Consider the following 26,362-nt stretch of genomic DNA (forward strand, 5'->3'; position numbering starts at 1 on the left):
ATATATATATATATATATATATATATATATATATATATATATATATAATTTAGTTATTTTTTACCTTACTGTATCAGTATTTTTTGCCCACTCCCATTTTTAAGCAAAAGGAAAATCTGCCTGGATGTTCTGAAGTCCTGTTTCCATGCCAGTTTTGTATTGAACAGAATCTGCCACATATGGGAGATCATCTTATTCTCCTTTAGACAGCAAACTTGTTGAGATTGAATCAGCAGTGCCTCTGCTGGTGTCTGCTAAGTAGTGATGCATGATATGATATGATATGATATGATATGATATGATATGATATGATATGATATGATATGATATGATATGATATGATATGATATGATATGATATGATATGATATGATATGATATGATATGATATGATATGATATGATATGATATGATATGATAACCGATAACTTCCTGCTCCTCCACACCGATACCGATAAACAATAACTTTTTGGGGAGGAAACTACAAATATATCTGTTGTTGCAGCTTAAAAGAATAAAGGGTTATTGAAGGATAAGTTTGATGATGCTCATTTTATGAAATATGTGTTGTGACTAAAATCAAATAATCAATTTGGGACTTTTATTTTGAAATATATTTCAAGATAGGAGTTTGTGATACAAACTTTGTATCATCCACAAGACAGCAAAGAAACCATAGGGGGTTTGTACTGTCTCGCAACTATGTAAAAAAGGAGGATGACAAAGTGTTCAAGCTCTTATGCTTATCAGTAATTATTTCCGGTAATACAGCTGCCTGCGTTTTGTTGCGACTCCCGCTAGTATTTATTAATTTGTCAACAAATACATCAGTCACACAATTATTTACTAGCACTAGTGACATTTCAACAATGTTCATTGCACACACATATTTTCAAATAAACACAGGACCCCAAACATCTTAGTTCATGACCACTGGCCATTTTGTAGACATCTCATTCGGGACTGCAATAAAAACAAAAGATAAAAATATCACTCAACATACAGTAGCTGAACTTCAATGAGTCGTTGCCGTTTATATTGAGTGCTGTCGTAGCGTTTACTATCCATCCATCCATTTTCTGAGCCACTTATCCTGACTAGTATTAGCTATTTGATTTTAGTCACAACACATATTTCATAAAATGATCATCATCAAACTTATCCTTCAATAACCCTTTATTCTTTTAAGTTCTCGCTGGTTGCGCCTCGCGCCATCTCGTCTGAAAGTACGACCGGTAGAAGTCGCTGGAATTTGTCAATTTGTACTCTACTCCAAGAGCACCGAGTGAGCCTCAACTGTGGCTGTCATTCCATTCAGGAAAATGGGAGTCGCTGCAAGCATGCACTCGTTTCTCTTGCACAGGGGGGTCCTTTACATCATTTATGTTATATATATATAAATTAATATAGTTTTAATATCCTCAAACTATTACTTTGAGTTCTTTATTGGTCTATAATATACAGTATTAATTTTATTTATTTATTTTTGATTTTTTTTTCTTACAGCTCCTGCAATAGATCAAATTAGCTCCTAATGCAGTGTCCCTGAGTGTCCATTTGCAATTGTACTAATTACTTCATGAACATGTATTGCCTGATGAATCAGATAATGTGAGAAAGAAGTGTCTGTGTATTTTTGAGCACATGCACAACTGTGTGTTTTAAAGTTGTGGTTAAATGTTGTGCGTTTTTGCATCCTTGAGTGAAGATGTGAGTTGTGTATCTGTCTCGATCGGCGCACATCTTCGCCACACAACATCAAGAGATCTCATTCTGACACATCTCAGGTTTTTTCTTTTTCCCATCTTCTTTTTTCCTCCCAAACCCTCTCATGTATATATATGTCTTGAGTCAAAATTAGTTTTTCATTTCGTCTGTGATTGCATGGTGGCAAAGCCGTCTCAAAGTAAAGAAAATCGGCGTCTTATCGTGGTGGGGCTGAGTCAGACACACACTTCACACAGCCGAAGTCTGAGTTAAGCATTGCTAAGTAACCTTCACGTTTCACTCGTGTGAAGAGCTAATATCCTTTAAGTTCACGTGTCACTTTTTTTTTTAGACACTTTTTTTTTCTGGGTCCTCTTCATATGTCTTCCCGGCTTCTAATTGCAAAGGAAACATCGGAGACAAGCCAGTGTGACAGGCTCGCTCCCGGAGTCTTCAATTATTAAACAGCCTCCACTCCAGAAAACAGGCCCAGTGTTGGCTGCAGAACTTAAGCAGAACAGAAAGTCTCATGATCTGTCACACGTCTGAGTTGCTGCGTTAAGTTACACCAAAATTATTTTGTAAATGACCTTTATTTACAGTTGGGTCCAAAAGGCCTGATATTGGAGTGCTATACTCTAAATAAACTGTAAAATACAATTTAAAACACATATGTGATGGGTTTACCTAACTTCTAGTAACTTACCTAACACTAAACAATGTACAAAACGTTTTACAGCATTTTATTGTGAGGTTTCAGTGTGACCTAAGCCCATTTGAAGTCCAATTTCGTGTCAGACAACTTTTGAATTTGGGTCTGCTCAATTCTCGTTGACTGGTCTACAAGAGAAACGAGAGATACAACTTGTGTCCAGTTGTTCGATGATCTAAATAAGTCGTATTTTACAACCTCTGGGCCTTTCCCTCTGGCTGTGCCTGATAACTGTTGAGCATGCTAAACTCACATTGTGAAAGTGTGTCATTGTTAGTCTGCATGATGTTTTAACAAATGATAAGGGAATCATTTGGATTAGTTGTTGGTGTTATTTTTAGCAAAGAATTTTGATTCCACAAATAGCTGAAACATCGTCAGAAATCAACTTTATGAGGCAGTCTAAATAGCAGCACAAAATTGTTAGTTTAAAATAATCTGGCCCAGACTATTGACTCAGTTGGGAAAGCAACACTTTTAAAATTGTACATTGTGATCATAAGGCAAAACACAACCAAAAAGCAGGCTGCCTGAAACTGATGTTTTATGTGCTTTAATTATAGTTGAGTTTAAGATAAACAAATCTAGAATGAAGGTTAACTTAATCTGCAGCATCAAAACTGACAGAAAGGTCAAACCGGACCAAAACAAGAAATAGCCCCAAGCTAATTGTGCTATTTAACTGTAACGCAGCCCTACATTTCCACTTTAAATCACCTGAGCTTATTCCGCAAGACTCCACAGAGGAAGGTCGAATGACTTTTAAAATTCTGCCTTTGAAGAAACAAACAGTGCCTTGTTAGCATCTGTGAGTCACAGCCATGGATGATTAACGTCCAGCAGCACTAAACCTTTGACTTGCGTGGTGTTCTCGGTAGCACCGACGGTAGATTGTGCCTCGAGTGAAAACATCAAAACTCCTGTGATCACTGATCACATGATACATTTAACCACAGGAGCATCATTGGAGTAGAACGGTTAACCATTATTAAACACACAGGAGCAGACTTTTATCCTGCTAAATCTAGCATTGCATTTAATGCTGCTGTAAATGTTTTTGTTTTTTTTAAATATACTTGAATGATTTACATAATTCCAAGTATTTTGTTGTATAGTTTTTTAGTTTTCACATACCCAAGCAATACTGGCTACTTGACAATCTGACTATCCACTGTCCAATCCACAGGCTTTGTTTTTATCATTTTATCATAGACATACTTTGTCTGTCTGTCTCTCTGTCTATCTAGATCGGAGGCTCGGTTGCTAACTGTTCTCACTACAAGCTAGCTCTTTTTCTCATTGAATGTGTCACCAACTGTCAACCCTCTTAACACCTACCTACCCTATCGTCTGTCTACCCATCTATCTATCATCCATTATATAACTGCAATACCATGTAATATTGGCATTAATACTCTGCATTTTTATATAAAAACACTGCATGTTTGTATGCTCAAATGGCAGGTAGCGTATATTCCAGTTTGTATTATTCATTGCATTGCCGCTACGACACAGTTAGATGTTTTTTCTTTTTTTTCTTAAGTTCTATTATTTTTGTTCTCTCGAACTTTAAATGATGAAAAAACAATCAAAGCCAAGCGGCGACATTAAATGTTGACGTCAATGAGTTCACAAGTGGCGTCCCCTCTGATCTACGGCGCGATCAGAAAGCGGCAGCACTTTACAGAGACGAGACGACAAACAAGAGTTTCACGCAAAAGACACAAAACAAGTAGTTTGATATAGACCCAAAGAGAAAACATATCAAAGGACATTTTTCTACATGTCTTTTGCAAGTACAAAAAGCCCAAGTGGTGTCAGGAGAAAACAAAACAGAAGGCTTGTTTTTTGCAACAATTGCTTTAAGCTACAAAAATCTCCTCCAGTCCCGAGCCTCCCCTCAATGTCAGCCCCCTGCACTCCTCCACGCTCCCCCCTACCACCCCCTCTCTTGGCTCTGCCAGGCAGGACAGGGCCCTCCGTGCTCTCTGATAGGTTGCAGGCTGATGCTTAGCAACAACATTCCTGTGCCCCAAGTAGCAGTAAGCCTCTGGCTGAACCCTTTCATGTGGCTGTCAGGCCACATTTATTTCCTTTTAGCACTTTGTCTACTTGTCCAGATGTATAAGGAGATAAAACAGCCTGCTGTTTACACCGCTCTCCCTCTGTAGCGCCGCTGTAATTAGATTGTATGGCCGCTCTGTCTTCAGTGGCTAGGTGAGGCCGGGTTGACGCGGGATTTGTCGGGATGAGCCGGGTTGCGCATCCGCTGCCTCGACTTTCAAATAAGTTTAAAGGAAAGGGAGAACCTCTCTCTGAATGTTATGAACTCCTATTTACATGTCCCTGTAGTATTAAGCGCAATAATGCTTCCTGGCGTAGTAGTGACATCGCTATTAGTAGCTCAAACCTGTCATAGTTGACATCATGTTGACTTCATTAGGCAACATACATTGACTCAGCAGTGTGTCAAGTACAGCACTCCAATTTAGATCAGCTGCTTGACCTCAACCAACCATCACATAAAACAATAAAGTGGACACATTTTGAGTTTTTTGTTTCACTAGAAATTATTTAAGAAAAAATGGATCATGTCATAACTTGATCATTTATCACATAAATATGAAATGTATTACATAACATCACATTTATCTTGCTGAAACCTTAACTTTATTTTGTTATAAAGTATGTCATATTTATCACGTTAAAACAGGAATGGGAAATTTATCGCCTTATAACCTGAAATTCATTACGTTAAAATGTGAAACTTTATCATATTTTACAAAATTTAGTGGGAGGACTTCATTTTTGGATTGAACCTGAATGCTGTTTTCACTTTTGGAAATATTTTCTTCCATTTGTTAGTGAATAATGTTTGGATTTTACCAATCCAGCTTTAACAAGCAGGTCATGCAATTTATTGCCAATCTACTTTGCGATTTTTTTGCGTTTGAGGAGGTTCATGTTCTACTGTAGGGATGGGCGAGTACTAGTGGTGGTCGGTTCGGATCAGGCCCCACGGTTCGGATTGCTCACGATCCGCGGATTGGTTGGTGGGGGGAAAAAACAACAACAGTGCGAATTCACAATGGACACCATTCAATTATGTCAAGGAAGCTGAAACATACTCAACGTAACACGCTAAGGCTAACATCAAATTAAAGTCTACCAAATACAGTATTACATTGATGGCAAAGCAAATAGCCTTAGTCCACTTTTACTTTGAAGTTGACCCACGTGGTGTGATTGGCTAGCTTGACTTCCCTTTTTAGACGTTTCTTTACGTAGTTTTAATCTACATTGTAGTTGAGAACAAACATCAACACAACGCTATCCCGAACTCAAACTCAATCGCTAATTTAGGACGCTAAGAAACCGCTAATTAATTTGGCCATAATTGTATGATATGGCAGAAGTCTCCAAGGTAAGTGGCTAACTGTTAGCATTACCAACGAGTGTCTGGCTGATAGCTGTAAGTGAGTTTGACAGCTGGTACCTGATGGCTTACTTTAATATTTTTTCAATATTCTGGAGCAAGGCTAATTTGTAATTCACTGTTTTTGTTTAAAGGAAGAGAATGTGCCTTAAATTACAATTTGAGGTATTTTCATAATTATAAAAAATATATTTATAATTAAATAGAACTTCGTCATTTATTTTATAAAACACTAATGCCCATTTAAAAACTACGTTCAACTCAAAATGTCAAACATAGCCGTTTAGATTTTAGGAACACAACTTTAAGTCATTAATACTTTGTTATTTCACTCATGGACCATGTCTAAAATAAGAATGTTTCTGCCTCATATTGCACTTAAAGTTGTGTTCCTAAATCCTAAAGGGCTATATTAGAAATTTTGAAAAAATCTATATTTAATGGGAAAAAGTGTTTTACAAAATAAATGAAGACAAAGCATTTTTTATAATTTATTTATAAAGTTGTTGTTTTTTTGCTGATCCAAAAAGCGATCCGATCCGTGGCTCAAATCCACGATACGATCCGAAACGTGACTTTTGTGATCCATTGCACCACGAGCGAGTACCGATACCAAGTTAGCAGTATCAGTATCAGTATCAGTATCAGTATCAGTATCAATGCCTTATTTCTAGGTATTGGTCTTTGCGACGATGGCCAATACCAGTACCGGCTGCCCTGGTGGCCGTTTTATTTTTGGGAACTAAAAATTTGAAGAATACAATACTTCATGCAATTTTAAGGAAAATATTATATTGGGATATCATTCTTTAAGCTTAATTGTGATTATTTTTTTGTTTTTTTGGGGGAGGGGGGGTCAGAAGTACTAATGGTATCGGTACTTGGTATTGGTGTCTACTCGAGTTGAGTATTCATACTGGTATCGGTCTGGGGGGGAAAAATTGGTATTGAACATCTTTGTTCTACTGTGTGCTATTCTGGTTAGTATGCTAGAACATTTCCTGGACTTTTAATCATGAACCAAGTACAACTTCAAAAACAAACCAACCAACCAGTAAAACGCGCTGGCCAACTCTCCAACTTTGCCATCCTTTTAACTCTTTGACCGCCATAAACGTTATAAAACGTTTAGTAAAAACCTACGGAGGGGCGCCGAGGACGTTAAAAGACATTCACTATGTTTTTTTGTGTTTTTTTTGTAAACGGGTGGAGGAAAGCTTTGGGCAGATGTGTATCAAGTATCAAGCAGATCTAGTTAGTTTAATGACTCGTTTTGGCCCCTAGATGGCAGCGATGACTCTCTTTGGACAATATTGGGTGGGCCGCCCATCGTGGGCGTCAGTAGAAGACGTGAGGCGGAGCGTTGAGGGGACAATGGCTGATGATGCAACAATGGCTGATGAAGCAACAATGGCGACCGGTTGCAAGCAGCTCACGCTTGAGCATTTTTTTCAAAGACGGAAAGCATCGATCAATACTAAAAGGCGCATTGATGTCGATGATGATGATGACTCCGAGCTTGACGCCAAAGTTGGAAGCCATGACGCGACCGTTATGATCACGTAGTAAGCCTCACCGGCTAGCGCTGCTAACGCCGGAGCTGCACAAGCGGACATTCGATCGGACAATGAAGAGTACCCTGAGTCCAATGCATATTCATCGGAGGAGCGGGTACAGTCTGATCACGGAGAAGACACTGGTTCTGGACTACGATGCCACCATGAATGGAGTGGATAAGATGGATCAGAACATCTCTTACCACCCGGTATAGGAACCGAAGGACACGAGGAAGCCAGACGTAACACCACCGTAACGTAACCGTAGCATGATCCTGATATTAGACTTTATGGCAACACACACTGCAGTATATACTTGCTATTCCCCGGAAAAAAACGGCCTGCAAGAAAGTGTAGCTTCTGCACGCGAAGAGGCAATCGCAGTGAAACTAATCTGTTGTGCAAATCATGTTGCGTCTCCTTGCACGCAGGGGAGTGTTTCACAAAAAGAAAAACTGTCGTTGAAACATCCACATAATTGTAAATAGTACCACAGTTGCACACATTTGTAAATAGCTTGCCAAATTGTTGTCAAATTGTTACACTGTTGAATGTAAATAAACGTATTTTGCTATCAAAAAACACTTTTTCATTCTTGGTGGTAGTGTTTTATAGAAGTAAAGCACTATTTAGGTGTTTGTGGCATCATTCATGAACAAAAAGAAGTGTAAAATTCACTAGAGTGCATGAAATAATATCGTTTCACTAAAAGCTTGATTTCTCCGTATTTTGGTCCAAAACAAGCGCATTTGGGCGAAACTAACCATTTTCTATTGTTGATTACTAAAGAACGGAATAAGGTAGAAACAAACTTTTTTTTTCTAATGAAAGATGAAAGTTCAATCTTTCATTTGGTAGTATGTGTGTTTCCATAGTCCAAACAGAACATTTTCTGTGGACCTTGAAATATCAGTCAAAATGCTTAAATCGGCTGGCACTGACAGCATCCCTTTTCTGCAAACGTCTGGCAGTCAAAGAGTTAAGAAGCCCACAGCTGAGGTGTTTGTGTGTTTTCCATGTATCTGCTTTGCCTGCCATCCCAACCCTGCCTTGCCTCATGGTGACACACTGGAAGTAATAATCACTATTGCCTCTGGCTTTATCAGCATTTATTCCCATCACAACACAGAAAAGGCGCAGACAAGACAAGCCCTGATGCGATGATGTATTATCCAGCGCGGGCCGTCATCCTTCATGGTGACATCTAACAGAGCTTCCTTTTCTCCACCGCCACTCACTTTCTTCTTCCTCCTCTCCTCCTCCTCTCTGTCCAGCCTTTCATTAACACACACGGTCCTCCTCGCCTGTAAATTTGCGGCGCATTGTCATGTGCTGTGGTGATAACTCACACCGCGTGTAGACAATAATGACGCGACCACTCAGCATATGCCCCAGGCCTGGCAAATTAAAACAATGCTCAGCTTGATGAGCAGACTAATCTGGACAGCAGAGCGAGTGAGGGAAAGAGAGAGAGGGTGAGGGTGAGGGAGTGAAGGAGTGTAGTAAATACACAACACAGCAGCACCTCCCTCTGTTCAGTGTAGGTACGACCAGAGAAGAAAATTACGTTTAACAAATATATATATATATATATATATGTATATATATATATATATTTTTTATTGAATTTATTGTCTCTGAGTTGGTTCACTCGAAAAACTTGAAAGCAAATCCTCCTCATCACCAAGCAGTCCTGGGTTATTGACTGAAGTATATTAAGTGCAGGCAACCAGCAGAGAGGGGAGGAGCAGTACAAGGCAGAATGGGGGGGGGGGGGGGGTTCTGATTGATGTTCTCTGTGGGTGGGGTGGAATCATCGCGCCGGATAGGATGGGATGTGACGAGCAAAGCTGTTGAATGGGGTTGCCTCGTTTGATCAGCGGGTGTGAGTTGAGCGGGCGGTGTCGTGTGAGGTGTGGCCATCCTGAAAGCAAGGTGACTTGAGTCCCTCTGGAGCATAATAGGGGAGTGTAACGGGGTGGGGGCTCAATTCACTCCGTAGCTTCCTACTGCAGCAGTTTGTTGTTGTGTGGTACTGCTAATAATGTGGCGGCGAGGAAGATGAATTGTAAGCAAGCAGCTGAATTAAAGGCAGAGGGACTTTCAAACGGGACAGGAAATGAGACAAAGAAGGGACGCAAATATAATCATGATGCCTCTGAGGGGCATGTGGTGCATAACAGTGGAAACCACAAAGTGGGACAATTTGGAAGTTAGTTCAAAAATAGGCTTCAAAATGAAACAAAATGTTTGCAGGACCACATAAGTACTACTTTGTTTTAAATATAGCTCACCGGTCAGTGATGGGACATTGTGATTTTCTAGGAATCTTGTTGAAGTCATCATACATTATTAAGGGTATTTTGAGCAAATTGGTTATTTAAGAAGTGTGTATCAAAAAGGTAGCCCTTCACATTAATTAAGTAGCTCTCATTTTCAAACAAAAAGGTTGGTGACCCCAATCTAAAGGATGTGTGAGATACCACCATATAAGGTGATATCAAAGGACCTTTGGGATAATAAAAATTAACAGGAAATGGAGCTTTGCAACATATAGGAGAGGCTGGCTTCTCATTAGAATGTTAACATGTTAGTACCATGAATGAGATGCAGACAAAAATTGTTTTCTACTACAACACAGATGCTAACATGTTGCTAGCATGAAGCAAAAGTCAAACTGTACAGTAATGGTTCATGAAAATGATCACAGATCATTACTAGCAAACAATACATTACCGAGTTCAGAACAAATTGAATTTCCCGCGGTTTTGAAATTAGAATAACTTTAACGGCAACCAACAACACATACCAAACTATATTCAACTTTGAATGTGCCACTGTACTTTCTGTCCAAAGATCGCTGTCGTTTTAGTTCTCACTGTGTACAGTATGTTCTTATTTTGCCTTTTTTTATTTTATCATTAGACATTCCAGTTCAGCAGTGATGCTTCTTAACAGATTTGGAGCCACTGTGTAGGCGGCGAGCTGCAGGTTCGCTGTCAAAACAGAGCTTCCATTTCCAGGCGGTTTCTTTCCAAATCACAGTCCACCAGCATGGAAGCAAAGTCACTTTTTCTCCACGTTGATGTAATATGAGACACACGCTGGTCCGACCTTAATGCCTTTCAGTGATGCTATCTGAAAGCACATTATGCGATCTGTTTCAATTCAATGTGCTCTTCTTGCCCGTGATAAATATGGTTCCATTTAACAGAGCAGGCCGCTGCATTTCTCAAGGTTATGCATGGCCATGTAGAGGAACAACAATAAAAAAATAATAATAATAATGCACCGCCAAAACCATTGCTAATATGTATTTGTCAGTTGTGTCTCTTGCTATGATTAAAGGCCCGGTGGATTCATTTTTGCAGGAAAGGAAACTATTTCTGCAAAGGCATCAGATATGGCCGTGACATGATGAAGTACCTCCTCCGCTAGTTAAAAGGCTGAGGGAAGGAAGGAGGATGTTTTGGACCTTGAAAGTGCACCAAAGAACAAAAACACAACAAACTCTTGACCTGCTTTGGGGACATTACATACTCAATAGATTCAGGATTCTGTTTGTATGTTCTTTTTCCTCAAAAGTAGCATTTGCCTCACTTTCCTGACTTTGCCAAGTGTCAAGCAGCTTGTATAGTGAGGAATCCAATCCGTCTGTTAGTATAATTTGTGTGTGTTAAGATATTTCAACTTATTATTTAACACTGGTGTGTAAAAATACATTCATCAACTGAAGAGTTGGTGATGCTTTCATTGAGAAGATTTATTCAATTAGTTTTCCATGAAACACTGGTTTTGAGTTGTAATGTCAGCTTTCACCACTAGATGGCAGGCCTTTTTTCTTTTCTTTTCTTTTTTTACAGATTTGTAATGATGCAGTATGCAGGACGAACATGGCACCTCAATAATATTAAATTTTTTAAGTAAGTTGATTTTTGTGGGAAAAAAAGTACAAAATGAGTTCTTGCCCTTAATGTTGGTTTGATGTTGAGCAGGTTTGTGTCGTCCTTGAATAGGAATTTTTATGCAAGAGAGCCTTTTGCACTGGGGAAAAATAGTTTGTGGTTATTTACCTTTTGTTGTTGGGTTCCGATCATGGGTCTTTTAGACATACAGTACATTGAAAAATCAAATATATTAAGATCGCATATTTCTTATGTTCCATGTGGCCTCCAAGTAGCACTGATGGAAAAATTGTGGCGCTCTCCAGCATCGAAGTTGCCCATCCCTGCTTTTGTTGCTCTCTGAGCTGGTCTCATGAGATTTGCTGTCGTCTCACATGAACTCCGGCATGCATGACGGCTTTAACTCCACGTTTTGTTTGACTTTTGTGGCATATTTTTGAGGCATGATTACAATTAGTGTCTGTTCAACATTAGGATGTAAAAATACATTTAGCATCTGAACAGAAGAAGTCCTTCTTGAAGTTTTGTTATGATGTTGTACTAGGACTGGCTTCCCCAACTATTTGACAGCATGTCAAACGCTGTCCAAGCTATTTTCATTAAAATCCTCCATTGCGTGTCTTCTCTCCTGCAGCCGCCGAACGACGGCGGATTTGAGAAGCGCCCTCTGCCCTACACTCCTCTACCCCGAGGATCCAGAGATGCTAGAAACCACAAAGGTAAGAGCAAAACAAAGACCTTTTAGACGGCATAACCTTTTCAAGGCAGCTCATTTTATACACAGATATGTAATTAATAGCAACAGGATGAAATATGCATTCAGTCAAAATCCAGAACCGTGGATTATGTAAATAGAAGTTGTGACCCCCAAGAAAAGCAGACAGTGGGAATCTATTGAACTTCAGTGAAATGAACTAATTCTATCTTTAGTTTTATTGATCTCATCTCATCAGCCTGATGTGTTGATAGTGGGAATAAATCGGATTAATCCTCATTAAATCCGGTCCGAGTGTACTTGTGGGAGCGGACAAGGATCCTTGATCTGTTGGTACAAGACATAGATTAGTTCGATATTGACCCAGAATAGTCGGCCGTCCTTATTGTGTAGAAATACTTTTCAATAAACTGGCAATTTGTGTTAAAAGATAATTAAATTATTTTGTTATCCTGTGCATAAATTTCCCCAGCTACTATATGAAATAGGGACTACATCAATATTAACGTATTTACGAACACACTTGCAAATAACTTGCAAATATGTTTAAACATATTTGCCAGTCAAAAATGTTTAAATGTGTCCCAACAAAAATTTATTATTTTGGCGTATATTTGATAAAAACAAGAAAGTAAGCTTTTGAGTGACTAGAATTAACATGTTGGTGTTCTACTGGTGAAGAGGCACCCACAGAAATCTTTTGCAAATACGAACCACTTGTCATGCAATACTGCTAGACAATAGCGACCTACACAAAGAACCACAGTGTCACACACTCAAGCCATTTATAGTGCAAAGGACAGATCAGTGTCATCCGAGCCTGACTGGTATAGCAGCTCTCATCAGACGTAAGGCACGGAACAAGTCCTGTGCTTTGTCCAAGTCCGACCTGGCTAAGAATGAAGACATCTGACGGATGTAATATTTTCCATTCCATCTCAGATCTGAGCACTGGTGACAGTTTCCATTTGTTTTTTCAGTTTTTTTTTTTTTTTTTTTTTTTTTTTACAACGCAGCACAATCTTCACCCTCCAAGTCATTTTTGCCTGGCTACCTCCAAGCCACTACTATTCTTTGTTAGTTATTTGTTTGACTTAAATAAACATTTATCTGATGCTAAACCCAAACAAGTGAGTGTTTACACGGCTTCAATTTAGGATATAAACAATTTGGATGAGACCATATGCAGACAATTCTGTTGATTTTCAATGCGATGTGCCATCTGGGAACTTGAAATATGGGGGAGTTTTACACCTTAAGAAGCAGATCCACCTATTTTTTTCCCATTCTTTTATGTGGAGGGAGGTTGTATTGTCTTTTCCTGTGGTAGCATTCCACTATGTCCACCCCCCACCCTTTCATGCTGTCACCTGTGTCAGGACGTGCCAGAGGTAATTTCAGCTGCTAGTAGCTCCCAGAGGATGGCAGCACTGGCAGGACACCGCCCCTGGGACAAAAGGGGATGGAAAAAGCAAGGACACAAGTCCAGAATAAGCTCCTGTCTTTGCTGGCTTGAGGAGTCAAACTGGAGGAGACAAGGCAGCGAGGAGACGTAAAAGCAAGATTAAAAAGAAGATATGGAAGTGTTTCATAGAGTGAGCCTGACATCGAACAAGAGGAAAAGATTAAGAGGAGATGAAAAGACGAGGGGAGCAGTCGGCATAGGACTTAAAAATCAGATGGGAGTAGACAAAAGACGACGGCCGAGGAGGTTGGTGGGGGGATCCGGAGTGTCTGCTTGAAGGCGTGACACAGAGCGAAGTGGACTATGTGGTCTGGCAGAGGGGCCCGAGGATCCTCCACAACTGTCACCTTGACTCTGACTCCTACGACTGCTCCCCATTGTCAAGTCTGCTCTAAATCTAACAGTCCATAAGTGAGTCCCAGCCTGCGTGTCTCCATATATAAACGGGTTCGCCTGATGCTACGTGTCGTCTGCTTGGATTTGTGCTGCACAATTTCCTTTTTTTTTTTTGTTAGGTGTACGTCTGTTGTGTATTTTACTGACATCAGGCCAACCTGATGAGCATTAAGGTGGAAAAAAAAAGGGGGGGCAGGGGGCAGCCCTCCCCATTGTGAAGAGCCACAATAAATGGATTATCACAAAGGTTATAATAGTTTTAGATATTTCATTGGATTCATCACTAGTTAGTTTTTATTTTGTTTAGACTTTTTTTTTATTCAGTTAGTTTTAATTTTTAGAGCAAGTTTACAAGTTTGTATTCGTTTTTTTATGTTTTGTTTTAGTTTTGTTTTGATTAGATTTAGTTTTAGTTTTTTTTTTTTTTTTTATACATGCAGTGTTTGTTGAGTACCAGGTTAAAAACAATACGTATTGTGTAAAAAAGTGAACTGCAATTCTCAAACAACTGTTTGATCTTCCTTCTTCTGTATGGACACTACAATACTAAAATAAATACACTTAAATAAATCCTGAAACTTCATGTATGATATTACCAGTAAAAGACGAAAATTAAGGACATTTTCTCCATAATTATAGTTTAGTTAGTTAGTTTTTGTAAACGTAAGATGTACTTTTAGTTTTGTTCTTTTTAAAATCATGTTTGTTTTTTATTTAGTTAACAAAAATGCTTCAATTGTAATTTCACAAAAACATTTAAATTTTAGTTTTAGTTATTGTTAGTTTTCGCGAACTAGCCATTTTCAGACCCTCCTTTTGCCCTAACTATTTATTTATGTATTTATTTATTTATTAACTATATGAATAAATTCCTGGGATTGAATGTCTTCACTCCGAAGAGACAATTGGATCAGCAACAACAATTACAGTGCATCAATGTGATTCCCACAGTAGCGCAGGTAGGCGGCTAACATTTAGCTGCAACTTGCCGCTAACTGGCTAACAACACAAATGAGCTGTGTCTATGGGCTGGCTTCTAATATGAATGAAGGTGTGTCAACGGGAGTGTCAAATTGCATCCGTGTAAGAACACACACACAGTCGGCTGGGAGATTAAGTACATGGTGATCCAGCTTCACCAGGGTAGCCAAAGTTTAGCTTTGTGTGTTAAGAGCTACTGGCATGTACAGACGTATAACTGCAGTCACTTCATCCGATTAATATCAGATTTTTAATCCACATTTGATTACCATTTGAGTATATCTGATTGCATTCGTTTTTGCCCGATCATCTGCCAGAAATCCGATCTTGGGACCCCATTGGAGCAACACAGAAAATTTTAAACCCTATAGTGTAAATTCAACCTTTCCATATGTTCCATGCCAAACAATATTGCTGCTCTCTTATTGTTAGTCAGACTGTCACCTTATATGGATGACTCACAAGTTTATTTCACTGATCTAATTATAGCCGAACAAGTGAAACAGACCTTTCAGACTTGATTGATATATCCATGTGCGCCAAGGATATTTTAATAAAATGCCTTTCATTTCCTCTGTATATGTAAATAAATGTGGCTGGCAGTGGCACTAGCTGCTTTCATACAGGTATCAGATTAAATTTGAGTAGGCCATTCCTCAACGGTGACAACAGTAAATGAAAGGGATATCTTTGTACAAGTCGAGTAAACAGACAAGGAAGAATGCCTCAAATGTGCCTTACAGTATGAGCCCTGGGCCCCTTTAATCTTGTTGTTCTGGGCCAGCTTCCAGCTACTTTGTATGGATGTATCTTAAATGGTGCACAACTGTTATTAAAATCCCAGGAGGAAAGCAGCCTTCAAAGCTTTAAAAAAAACAACAACTTCCTGACGACACCCATGGGGCACATCACATTTGTTTGCCGCATTCATTTCATGTTGGGGGTGATGTGCGCCACAACTCCCACACCAACCCTCCCGCAACCCCGAAAAATGGCAGCAATGGGAACAGATCCAAACTGGAAAGTAAACTGTTTTATAGTTGCAGCACAACAAATAAACAAACATCTGGAAGCATTCAGAGCAGCCCATTAGAAGGGCTCTGGGCCTTGCCAAAAAGGGGTAAATGATGAGGAATGGGCTGTCGAGAGGTTGGTGGAGGCCGGGGAGAGGCCAGATGACGGAGCGGTGGGTGCTAAGCGCTGCCTTTTAAAGCTCAGCTGGGCTCACACTGATCTGCACCTGCTGCTTTCTCCGCCTCCACCGCCAGACATCTGGATGGGATACATGACTAATGGATGACTAAACTGCCAGTGTTGAAACTTGTCGCTATGAAGGGAAAGGTTGTTGCTTTGACTGATGACTTCATGTTTCTCCACGCAAATGCACTTAGCCAAACGCCAAGCAACTTTGACGGCGTTCAAGTTAATTTATTGAAACCGATACATAGTTTGCCAGCGTTGATTTAATGCGCTCGATTTAACGGCCACTGCGAATTATCAGTATGGGTTGCATCATAGCTTGGATTTTATTTTAATATACAGTATTCTCTTGACTACAAATCATTTAAATTTTAGTGGCCTGGTTTGTCTTGAGTTTATATATATATATATATATATATATATATGAACAAAAGGACAAGACTCTTAATTAATCAATCAGTGGTTTGGCTAAATTTAGCAGTTTCCCTTAAATCTTAAATCTGCATCTTAGTAAAATATTTTGAACAATTATCCTTTAAACTTGGTGGGAATAGTTTGGGGAAAAGCCCCTTTTATGTAGTACACAGCGCAAGGTCCATATGCAATATGCTCTGTAGTTTGATGTAGACAAATTTGAGAACCCTGACCTAATGCTTGGCGGCTCTCTAGTTAACACCCTAAGGTTTTTACATTAAAAAAAAAGAAACACGAGGAAGACTTCACTTCCAGTAAGTGTCTCAATATTTTTGTCAATATAGTCAATTTCACTCAGCTTTTTATTTTTTTACCTCCTGCTGCAAGATTATTGCAGCAAAATTCATTTGTAACCAAATAAGAGGGCACGAGTTAAATTACAACACTAGGATGGTATTTAGGCAGATGTCGATTGAATACACATGCTATAATCCATATGCAGATGTATACCAATGATATGTTTTTCATCATCCCAGCATACGTAGATGGCTCAGTCACTCAAATGCATCCATTGGATGATGATGCCGTGTATCTCCTGCTGCATATCGCAGCTCATCACAATGATGATGAAAGCAGGCTCTGTTTTCCTTTATCTTTGTAAGATGATACTGTTTCTCCCTCGAGTGTATTGTGTATTGGCTCGCCAACATGACTGGCCATTAAAGTCAAGCCTATGGAGATGGATGACTGGAAAGTTGGCTGAAGTGGGACTGGGAAGGGGTAGCTGGGCCAGCAATCCTTGACTGCACTGTCCGAATTCAGAGTAATGAGCGCTGACTTGTGGAGGCAGGCCTCGTCCTTATTTGTCACACTGGATGGAAGGCAGCATTGCATCTTCTTTCTTTGCATGGATTAAAATGAAAGTATAACCTCCTCAGCTTCCGTGACAGCTTTAACTGCTGAACTCTTGATGTGGCAGCTCTCGGAGAAGCCGTCTTCCATCAAGTGTTGTTAGTGCTCCTTTACCGAATGGCACTCCTCTTGCAGTTTTTGAATAATTCTGTTTGTGTGCACTTTGAGGACACATCAGGTTTTTTTTTTTACACCTTACTGTTTGATGTCAGTGAGGGAAGCTTGCAAGAATTTTTTTGGGGGGTGGCAACGATGCTCACTCACATCCAACCACTTATGTTTATTGATTCCACCATAGAACATACATACAATAAAAATATCAGGAACTTGTGATTGGTCCAGGATTGGGAAGTCCCACAGAAGTGTGTGGGAAGCTTTAAGAGAAGTTGCCATGTTGTTGTGGGATGTCAGAGACAAGAAAACTAGTGACTGTCTTAAATTCAAGACATAGTTAGAGGGTTGTTTACTGGTGAACAAAATTAACAGGGAGAGGAGCCTTTTCATCTAATCTGGCTTCTCCTTGAATCCAGAAAGTGATGTGTTCTTGTATTCCCCATTTCCATGCTGCTGCATCTTAAGGTAGTGTTTCTTTAGCTTTTCTAGCTAGCTAGTTGTGTTTGATTAGAATTGCTCAACTTGGCATTGCAAATAATGCAGTTAAGAAACTGACTCCCATCATTCAACTCAACTCTATATTTACAGAGCACTTACAAACAACCACCACTTTTTTCTTAATATGGAACTCAGGGGCAGCGGATACAATGAAAACAGCAGAGGCCCCAGAAATTAACCCTGTGGAACACCATATGTTGTGCATATTAATTCGACCACTTTCTTTTTTGGCTCAACATAGTATGAATGGATTACAATTATAAAGAAATCATGACGTACCTTCACAACATGCATGATCACCTGCAGCCAATGATGGCCAAGCAGGAATGAGTCGGGTGTGTGTCTTGACCTCCGCCAAACCCCAGAGACTGATTTACCGAACCCTTGGGGTTCGATCAAACCCAGATTAAGAACCACTGTCTTAAAGTGACCAACAAAATCAAGTTAGTTGGCTTGAGGGAACTCCCCATTAGTGAGTAGAATGCCATCCCACAGCAGTGTTGCAGGAGGAATAGCCATTCTTTTGTGGAATGTCAGTGACAAGCCGCAACGTGGTTGTTTGGGTTACTGTGACCTGAGATACTTAATTGGCTGACATGTATCCTACAACATGTGACTAGCATGAGGCGGAATTGCCAGGCACTTACAATATGTCAGATACAAGTGGCCGTTTGTGGTTGAGTGACCAACATAACCAACATGGCTGACTTGCAACGACTCCCCGCTAAGGAGTGGATACCATCTCACAGCAGTGTGGAACCAACATAAGGACGATGAAGTGCCAGGCTGCTGTGGAATGTCAAAGACAAGCCGCAAAGTGGCTGTCTGTGCTCGAGTGTCTGACACAAGCAACTTGGCTGACTTGCGACGTCTCCCGCATCCTTATAAAGCATTGTGAACAATGAGCTTGAAGCTCAACCGTCATATGTTTTCCTCCCTCTTCCACCAGCTGTGAAATATGATGATGACCAACTTTGAAGCGTTTTCTCAGCAGCAGGCAAATACGCCTCGTAAATCTTTATCGTCCGTGACCGTTGCAGACAAACCTTCGCTATTTACGACGATACAAAGTCGAGCTGACTCACCCGCCGCTCAAGCGAAAACAGATGTGCGTTTGAAGTAACGTGCTGGCCTCCGCTCCAAATGTGTCAGCGTGATAGACAAGGACATGAGCTCTCATGAGCGCTTGGGAAAAGCTTTGGACTTTGGTCTACTTCCCAGTTGCATTGGTCATTCTCAGAAGAGAAGCAGAACATAAATCAGCTCAAGTGGGAAGGTCTTATTTCTAGAAGCAGCTTTGAAATTCCAGTATTTCCAAAGCGGCCACGCTATTTTTCATTTTCCACAATGATTTGTTGTCGGGGAAAACTGAGACACGCTCAGCGCTTTCCAGCCAAGCTTCGTGGTTTCCAATGGTGGGAGTCCATCATGGTAATTTACAATAGAGCTTAGCTGCCAGATGGTTTTGGATATTTTTGCTTCCAGTAGGATGGATGTTGGGTCCAGCAGGTTTCTTCTGTGTCGTTAGCCGAAAACAAATGGCTCGGCGAGCAGGCGGAGTCTGTCTGCCTGTGGTGGCTCTCGACCCTTCATTCTGATGAATAGCTGCTAATATGCTGCCAGACATTGGACAACTTGTCATGGTAAAAAGGACCAACTGCTATGAGTTGTAGTAGTAATTATTGTCTATTACTAAGGGTGTTTACTCGCATTTCAAATGTCTCATGTTTCAGATTAGATGATGATAATAAACAAAGTTAGTTGTGAAGCATATGTGTCTCAGTGGTTAATATAGTATCATACATCTTAATCTTTTTATCATTTTCAGGTCTGTACATTATACTTCCATAGTAACTGAAAACACGCTGTAATCAGTCAAGGCACACACACACGTCGCCCTAATGCTCGTGTGGTTAATGGCTCCAACAAATTACCTTCCAATTCACTGTGGGCTGACAACACATTCTGCACGGCTTAACAGACGTACATCATCATTGAACTTTTCAACAACGCATGATCGGAATAGTTCGATCCATGCCAAGGAATCACTGATAGGCAGTGATTGTAGAGGCCAATGGTGATTGTTTACACTGCAATGTACATAAAATGCCCTCTTAGAGAAAATACTCCCAAATTTTTGATTGAATTCCAAATCTTAGGACCTCAGTTTGGACATTTAACTTATGCAGTGAAGTAGAATATCAATGTGGAAAGTAAGGTTCTATCTGAGCTGATATTTTAAGAGTATTCAGTTATTAACCATGTTATCTTCTGCTTAACCGATTGGTTCATTGTAGACTCTAAAATGCCAATATTGTAGGTGTGAATGTAGATGCTTTGTGAGAGACTATTTGCCTTGTGATCAACTGAGGACCAGTCCAGGGTGACCCCACCTCGTATGCATGGCAGCTTGGCTAGGCTTTACCTTATGCCTGCTTTGGATAAGCGTTATTGAAAAAGGAAGGGTTGACATACTTGAAAGATGTTAATGTTTTGGACCTATTTGAACTCATTCACTCACAGCGATTTATATTGGTGCAGGAAACATAGGTGATGAGGAGGTGATGGGCAGGTTTGGTAACCAGAAGAGGAACGCAGAAGGACAGATGGTGGTTGACTGCAAAAAGAATGGAAATAGCTGTCGTGAATACTTTCTTCCAGAAGAGGCAGGGAAATAGGGTGACCTACAAGAGTGGAGGTAGGAGTACACAGGTAGATTATATCTTGTGTAGACGGTGTAATCTGAAGGAGCTCAGTGACTGCAAAATAGTGGTGGGTGTGTAGCCAGACAGCATAGGATGGTAGTGTAGGATGACTCTGGTGGTGAGGAAGACAAAGACGGCAAAGGCAGAGCAGAGGACGAAATGGTAGAAGCTAAAAAAGGAAGAGTGTTGTATGACTTTCAGGAAGGAGTTGAGACAGGCTCTGGATGGTTAGGAGGTGCTTCCAGATGACTGGACAACTACAGCAAATGTGATCAGGGAGACAGGTAGGACAATCCTTGGTGTGTCATCTGGAAGGAAAGGAGATAAAGAGACTTGGTGGTGGGATGAGGAGGTGCAGAAGTGGATCCAGAGAAATAGGTTAGCTAAGAAGAAGTGTGACACTGACAGAACTGAAGAAAGTAAACAGTGTAACGAATATTGCATTTTGTTGTTGTTGCCTTTTTAAACATTTCCCCCTGAGGAATGTGTGTGCGTGCCTTAAACCTGTGTTTTCTCAAACCAACCAGAGACAGTTCAAAAAGAAAAAACTCTTTGAATTTCTCTCTAGTAGGGACTGGATTTCAGTTTTACAACCCACAGGAAACATACCTCAGGGCCTACCGAGACCTAAAAGCCTGTTTAGCAAGCAAGTCCCCAGATCACTAGCGATAAGACTGCCTATCAGTCCCCAGAACACGTTTATGGTCTGGTCTATCTACAGGAATCAGCCATGTTTTTGGAAACAACACCCCTTGGAAATTATACGGTACAACAGTGCCCCAGCGGCCACTATTGGTATTATCCTCAAGAATCCTGCCGCTCGTAATTAATCTGAAATCTACCTAATTCGGGACATAAACGGACTCTTATGTACTTGACTGACATCAAGAGACTTCTGTTGTTTATCTTTGTACACAACCTGTATGTCTATCTCAAATGAATGATGTGTGTAACTTCTGCAGCCATAAGTTTAGCTAATTGGTAAGCTTAGTCCTATTCAATAACTTTATGATCGCGGTAATGTTTGAAATGTGTTCAGAATGATAAATGAAGCATCTGGCTTGTCAATTCTGATAAAAAATTATCAAATGCTGTCCCAAAAGCTTGGTCTCAGTCGACCAAGTCTGCTTCATTTTTATTTATTTGTTTTTTTCTTTTTTTCTTTTTTTTCTTTTTTTCTTTTCTTTTTTTTTCTTTTTTCTTTTTTTTTCCTTTAAGAGCTCAGTATTGTTCATTCGGAAATGTCATCATCATTGCTCTTTTTTTTTTTTTAATATATATATATATATATATATATATATACATATATATATATATACATATATATATATATATTATTTTATTTTTTTTGTGTGTGTGGGTGAGTATGTGTATGTGCGTGCGTGCGTGCGTGCGTGCGTGCGTGTGTGTATTTGTTAGCTCACCAGAAAACCTATTAGAAAAAAATCTCATACCGTTACATGATACGTCATACCATACACCAGGAGACCCGAGGGGACCGAAGAAAACCAAGGAAGGTGAAATCCAGCACCGACCAGACACCCCCCACCAGAACTCCTCCCCAGCCCAAGAAACATCCAGACCCCAACAAATCCAAAAAACATAAAATCAGGGAGGCCTCAAGAGACCAAAGGAGAGACCGAGAAAAGGAAGGAAGGACAGACGAAGCCGCGTGAGATCCGCAGACACCAGCCTCCACCGATTCAATAACCTGAGGAGGAAACAGATTGTGTCTGAGTTTCGGTAGATGCTGGTGTGGTGGATCTGGCATGCATGAAAATCTCCACCAAAGAGGGGAGCCGTCGACCCCCACCGGAACAGAGCAAGCGCAACACCTCAGGGCCCCCCAGGCCGCGGCAGCGCCAAAGGACGACCCCCGGGCCCCGCCAGGGCCACCGGCCGGAGAGCAAACCCAGGAGCAGGAGCGCCCCCCGCCCCAACACGGCCCGCGCCCCCGGCCCAACGCAGCAGGACGGGGCACTGCAGGCCCACCAGGCACCCCACCGGCCCCCAACCCCCGCCCCCCCACGACCCCCCGCCCCCCATCCACCCCCGCCACCCACCCCAACCCAGCCCCAGCCGCCCCCACACCCCCAATCCCCCAGACACCCCCCACCCCCAGCACCCCCCACCCCGCAACCCCCACCACCGCCCCCCCCCAACAAAGCCGCCCCCCCCCGACCCCACCCCGACCAACCGGCAGCCCCCCAACCCCCGACCCCCAGCCCCCGGGGACCACCCGCACCCAGGCACCGGCGCCGAAGAGGGGCCGGACAGCGGAGCGGAGAGGGCAGCCGCGCCCACCCCACCCCCCGCCGTGTGGAAGGACGGAACACCGGGGGCAGAAGGGGGAGATGGGGGCACCGGAGGGCGGCCGACACCCCCGAACCCCAGGCCCAGCGGGGGAAGGCCCCGGTCGTCACCCCAGCGTTCTTTGTGAAAATTAACCCCTGTTACTGAGTCCGCCAGCTCGCGGACTGGCGAACTCTACCCCTAAACCGTGAATGTGACCCCACCCAGTGTATATACAAGTGTGTGTGTGTGGTGCATTAAAATTAGGAGCAGGTGAACCGGAGCCGATGGAAATGATATTCCCACGCTCCGATCCACCCGCCACCCAAGCATGTTGCTGACTGTATGTGGTGCATTAAAAAAAATAGATAGGGCGGGGGGGGGGGGGGGGGGGCGACACGGACAGGGGACCGCAGCACTGCTCTATACTGCGGCCCCCAACCGATGGCACCCCCACAAGCCCCCCCCCCACCCACAAGTTGTGTGGTGTATTAAAATTGGAGGGGAGTTGTAGGGTGAAGACGGTGTTTCCACCCTACCCCACCCCCCAAAGTGTGTTATGTGCCCTATATGTCTATAAAAGTGTATTGTGCAAACCTAGTGTAGTGAGTTAAGAGGTGTGACCAGCGGGCCCCCCCCCCAACCGGGCGGGGGCAGGAGGCACACCGGCCCACCAAGCCCCCACCCACCCCACCAGGACCCCGGCGGGCATATGGGACCCGTCCGGCGGGGCGATAGGGCTCGCCCCCCGGATACTGGGTCCCGCCCGAGGTGTCAGGACGCCCACCGGAGCGGGGCGGGCACGACACCAAACCCCAGCCACCCCCGCCGGCCCCCATAGCACCGAGACCCGGGCCATGGATGGAGCCCCCGGCCCAGGGGAGGGGAAGGAAGGCGTACCGGGGAAGGGGAAGGGAGGAGGGAAGGGGACGACAAGAAGGGCAGGGGGCAGCGGCAGGGACGCAAGGAGAGGGGGAGAGGAGGAGAAAGGGCGACGAGGGAGAGGGGACAGGGAGGCGGAGGACGGGCGGGGAGAGGCGAGGAGGGAGAGGCAGCAAGGGGGAGGAAGGGGGAGGGGAGAGGGAACCACCGGGCACCCCGGCGGCCCACAGGCCCCGAACCGCGTCGCCGGGCCCAGAGCGACGGACCGCGCCGGAACGGCGCCACCCCCGACACCAGGGAAAGCCCCGCAACGCAGCACCCCCCAAGAGACCCAGGGAACGGCCAAGACGCAGCCGCCACCCAGCAGCCAACAGAGGGGCAGACCCGCCCACTCCCCGCCAGGGGGGACAGCACCCACAGAATTAACCCACTGGCATGCCGTGAATCCGAATATCAACCCCTGGTGCCCATCGGAGGTGAATCCGCTCGATCCCGCTGGCAGCAGCCGGGTTCCTGACTATAGAAACACAACCATTAGTTACAAATTGCCTAATACAGAAACATCAATGCAAGTTATAACGCTGCTGTGGCTCTCGCTAACAGGCAGAATTTAAATCCAAGTTTAGGTTAAAAAATTCTATATACGTAGACCATGTTTCTTTAAATTTTGACATTTGGTTTTTATTTGAGGCAGATATTTTTTCCATTAAAATATGATTTATGAGGTTAGACCATTGGTCGATATTCAAAGTTTGTTTATTTTTCCAGTTAACAAGAATTGTTTTTTTTGCGATAGTAAGGGCTACAAGTATAGATTGAAATTGTTTATGTGGTAAGTCAATTGTTGTTAAGTCACCTAGCAAACACAAGTTTGGAGAGAACGGTATCCTACAGTCCAAGACAGCGGAAAGTTTTTCTAAGACTTTAGTCCAGAAACACATAACCGGAGTACATAACCATAAAGCATGAAAATAAGTGTCTGTAGTGTTTTGTAAACACTGGAGACAAATGTCGGAGTCTGAGAGTCCCATTTTCTTCATCATATATTGAGTAATGTATGTTCTGTGAATAATTTTATATTGGATAAGTTGTAAATTTGTGTGTTTTGTCATTTTAAAAACATTTTCACAAACTTGAATCCAAAAGACAGATTCCGGAGCTATAGACAAGTCTGTTTCCCATTTTGAGATGGGTAAAGACGTTTTATCCGTATATGAAAGTAACTTATATATTTTTGAGAGTTTTTTTGTTGTTGTCGGAGAAAGCTTGGTAATATCTTTAGCTAAAACAGGCGGTTGGAGCGTACCCTGGAGTGTTGGAATTTGTTTCTTTATCATACTTTTAACTTGCAAATAATGTAAAAAGTTTCCGTTTTTTATTTTATATTTTTGGAGCAAGGATGTATATCATATAAACATATTATCTGAGAAGAGATGGTGGAGATGTGTAATTCCTTTCTGCTCCCACACATTCAAATAAAACGATTGGTTGTTAATTTGAAAGTCGGGGTTATGCCATAGGGGAGAAAGCCCGCTGGGCTCCACGTTGGCTTTTGTCATTTCTAGTGCCTTCCACCAGGCAGTCAGGGTGGCGGAAATCATTGGATTTTTAAAGCAGTTATGGCGCTTAATCGATGTTGTAATAAAGAGTAAATCTAGGAGTCTGAGGTTATTACAATCCTTCTGTTCTAGTTCCAGCCAACAGTTAGTATCTCTATTGGGTTGTGCCCATAAAATAATATATTGTAGCTGGTTGGCTATATAATAGTGCATAAAATTTGGTGCCTCTAGACCTCCTTTGGATTTATTTTTCTGAAGAGTAGATAGACTAATCTTTGCTTCTTTTTTTTTTCCAGTAAAATTTTGTAACGGCTGAGTCCAACAACTGGAACCAGTTAGCCGTAGGTTTAAATGGAATCATTGAGAAAAAATAGTTTATTTTGGGTAAAACTTTCATTTTAATAGTGGCTATTCGTCCTATTAGAGAAATAGGAAGATTATTCCAGCGCTCCAAGTCACTATAAATGCTATCCAGAAGTGGAGTGAAATTTAAATTAACTAAATCAGTTAATTTAGGTGAGATTTTTATGCCTAAGTATTTTAAATTACCTATAGGAAATGAGTAGTATGGGTCCTGGCTTGCAGGGTTCCATGAATTTTCTGTAATAGGTAGAAGTGTTGATTTTGTCCAGTTAATAGAATAGTCTGATAACTGTGAGAATTTAGTTATTAAGTTAAATACTTCCCCTAATGAAATAGCAGGCTTTTCTAAATAAAGTAAAATATCATCGGCATATAGATTAATTTTATGTTCTGTTACCCCAGAGTGAATTCCTTGAATCATTCTTTCCTGGCGTATGGCTAATGCAAGCGGTTCAATAAATATTGCAAATAATAAAGGCGACAGTGAGCATCCCTGTCTTGTGCCTCTCTGTAGAGTAAAACTCTTAGATATAATCCCATTAGTAGTAACA

The 26,362-nt window shown here is 41.7% G+C and overlaps 1 protein-coding gene across 1 annotated transcript in view; it reads left to right on the forward strand.

The window, feature by feature from the left end:
* The window catches only part of lrmda (leucine rich melanocyte differentiation associated), a 287,131-nt gene that overhangs the window by 234,255 nt on the left and 26,514 nt on the right, over positions 1–26,362 (forward strand). Inside the window, exon 6 of the mRNA XM_086093298.1 lies at positions 11,950–12,034. Within this exon, the coding sequence (XP_085949424.1) occupies positions 11,950–12,034 (85 nt within the window). The remainder of the gene's footprint in view (positions 1–11,949; positions 12,035–26,362) is intronic.

This window comes from Leptonotus elevatus, chromosome 13 (assembly GCF_054856555.1).
Source record: "Leptonotus elevatus isolate MCC_2025b chromosome 13, RoL_Lele_1.0, whole genome shotgun sequence".
Classification (NCBI taxonomy): domain Eukaryota; kingdom Metazoa; phylum Chordata; class Actinopteri; order Syngnathiformes; family Syngnathidae; genus Leptonotus; species Leptonotus elevatus.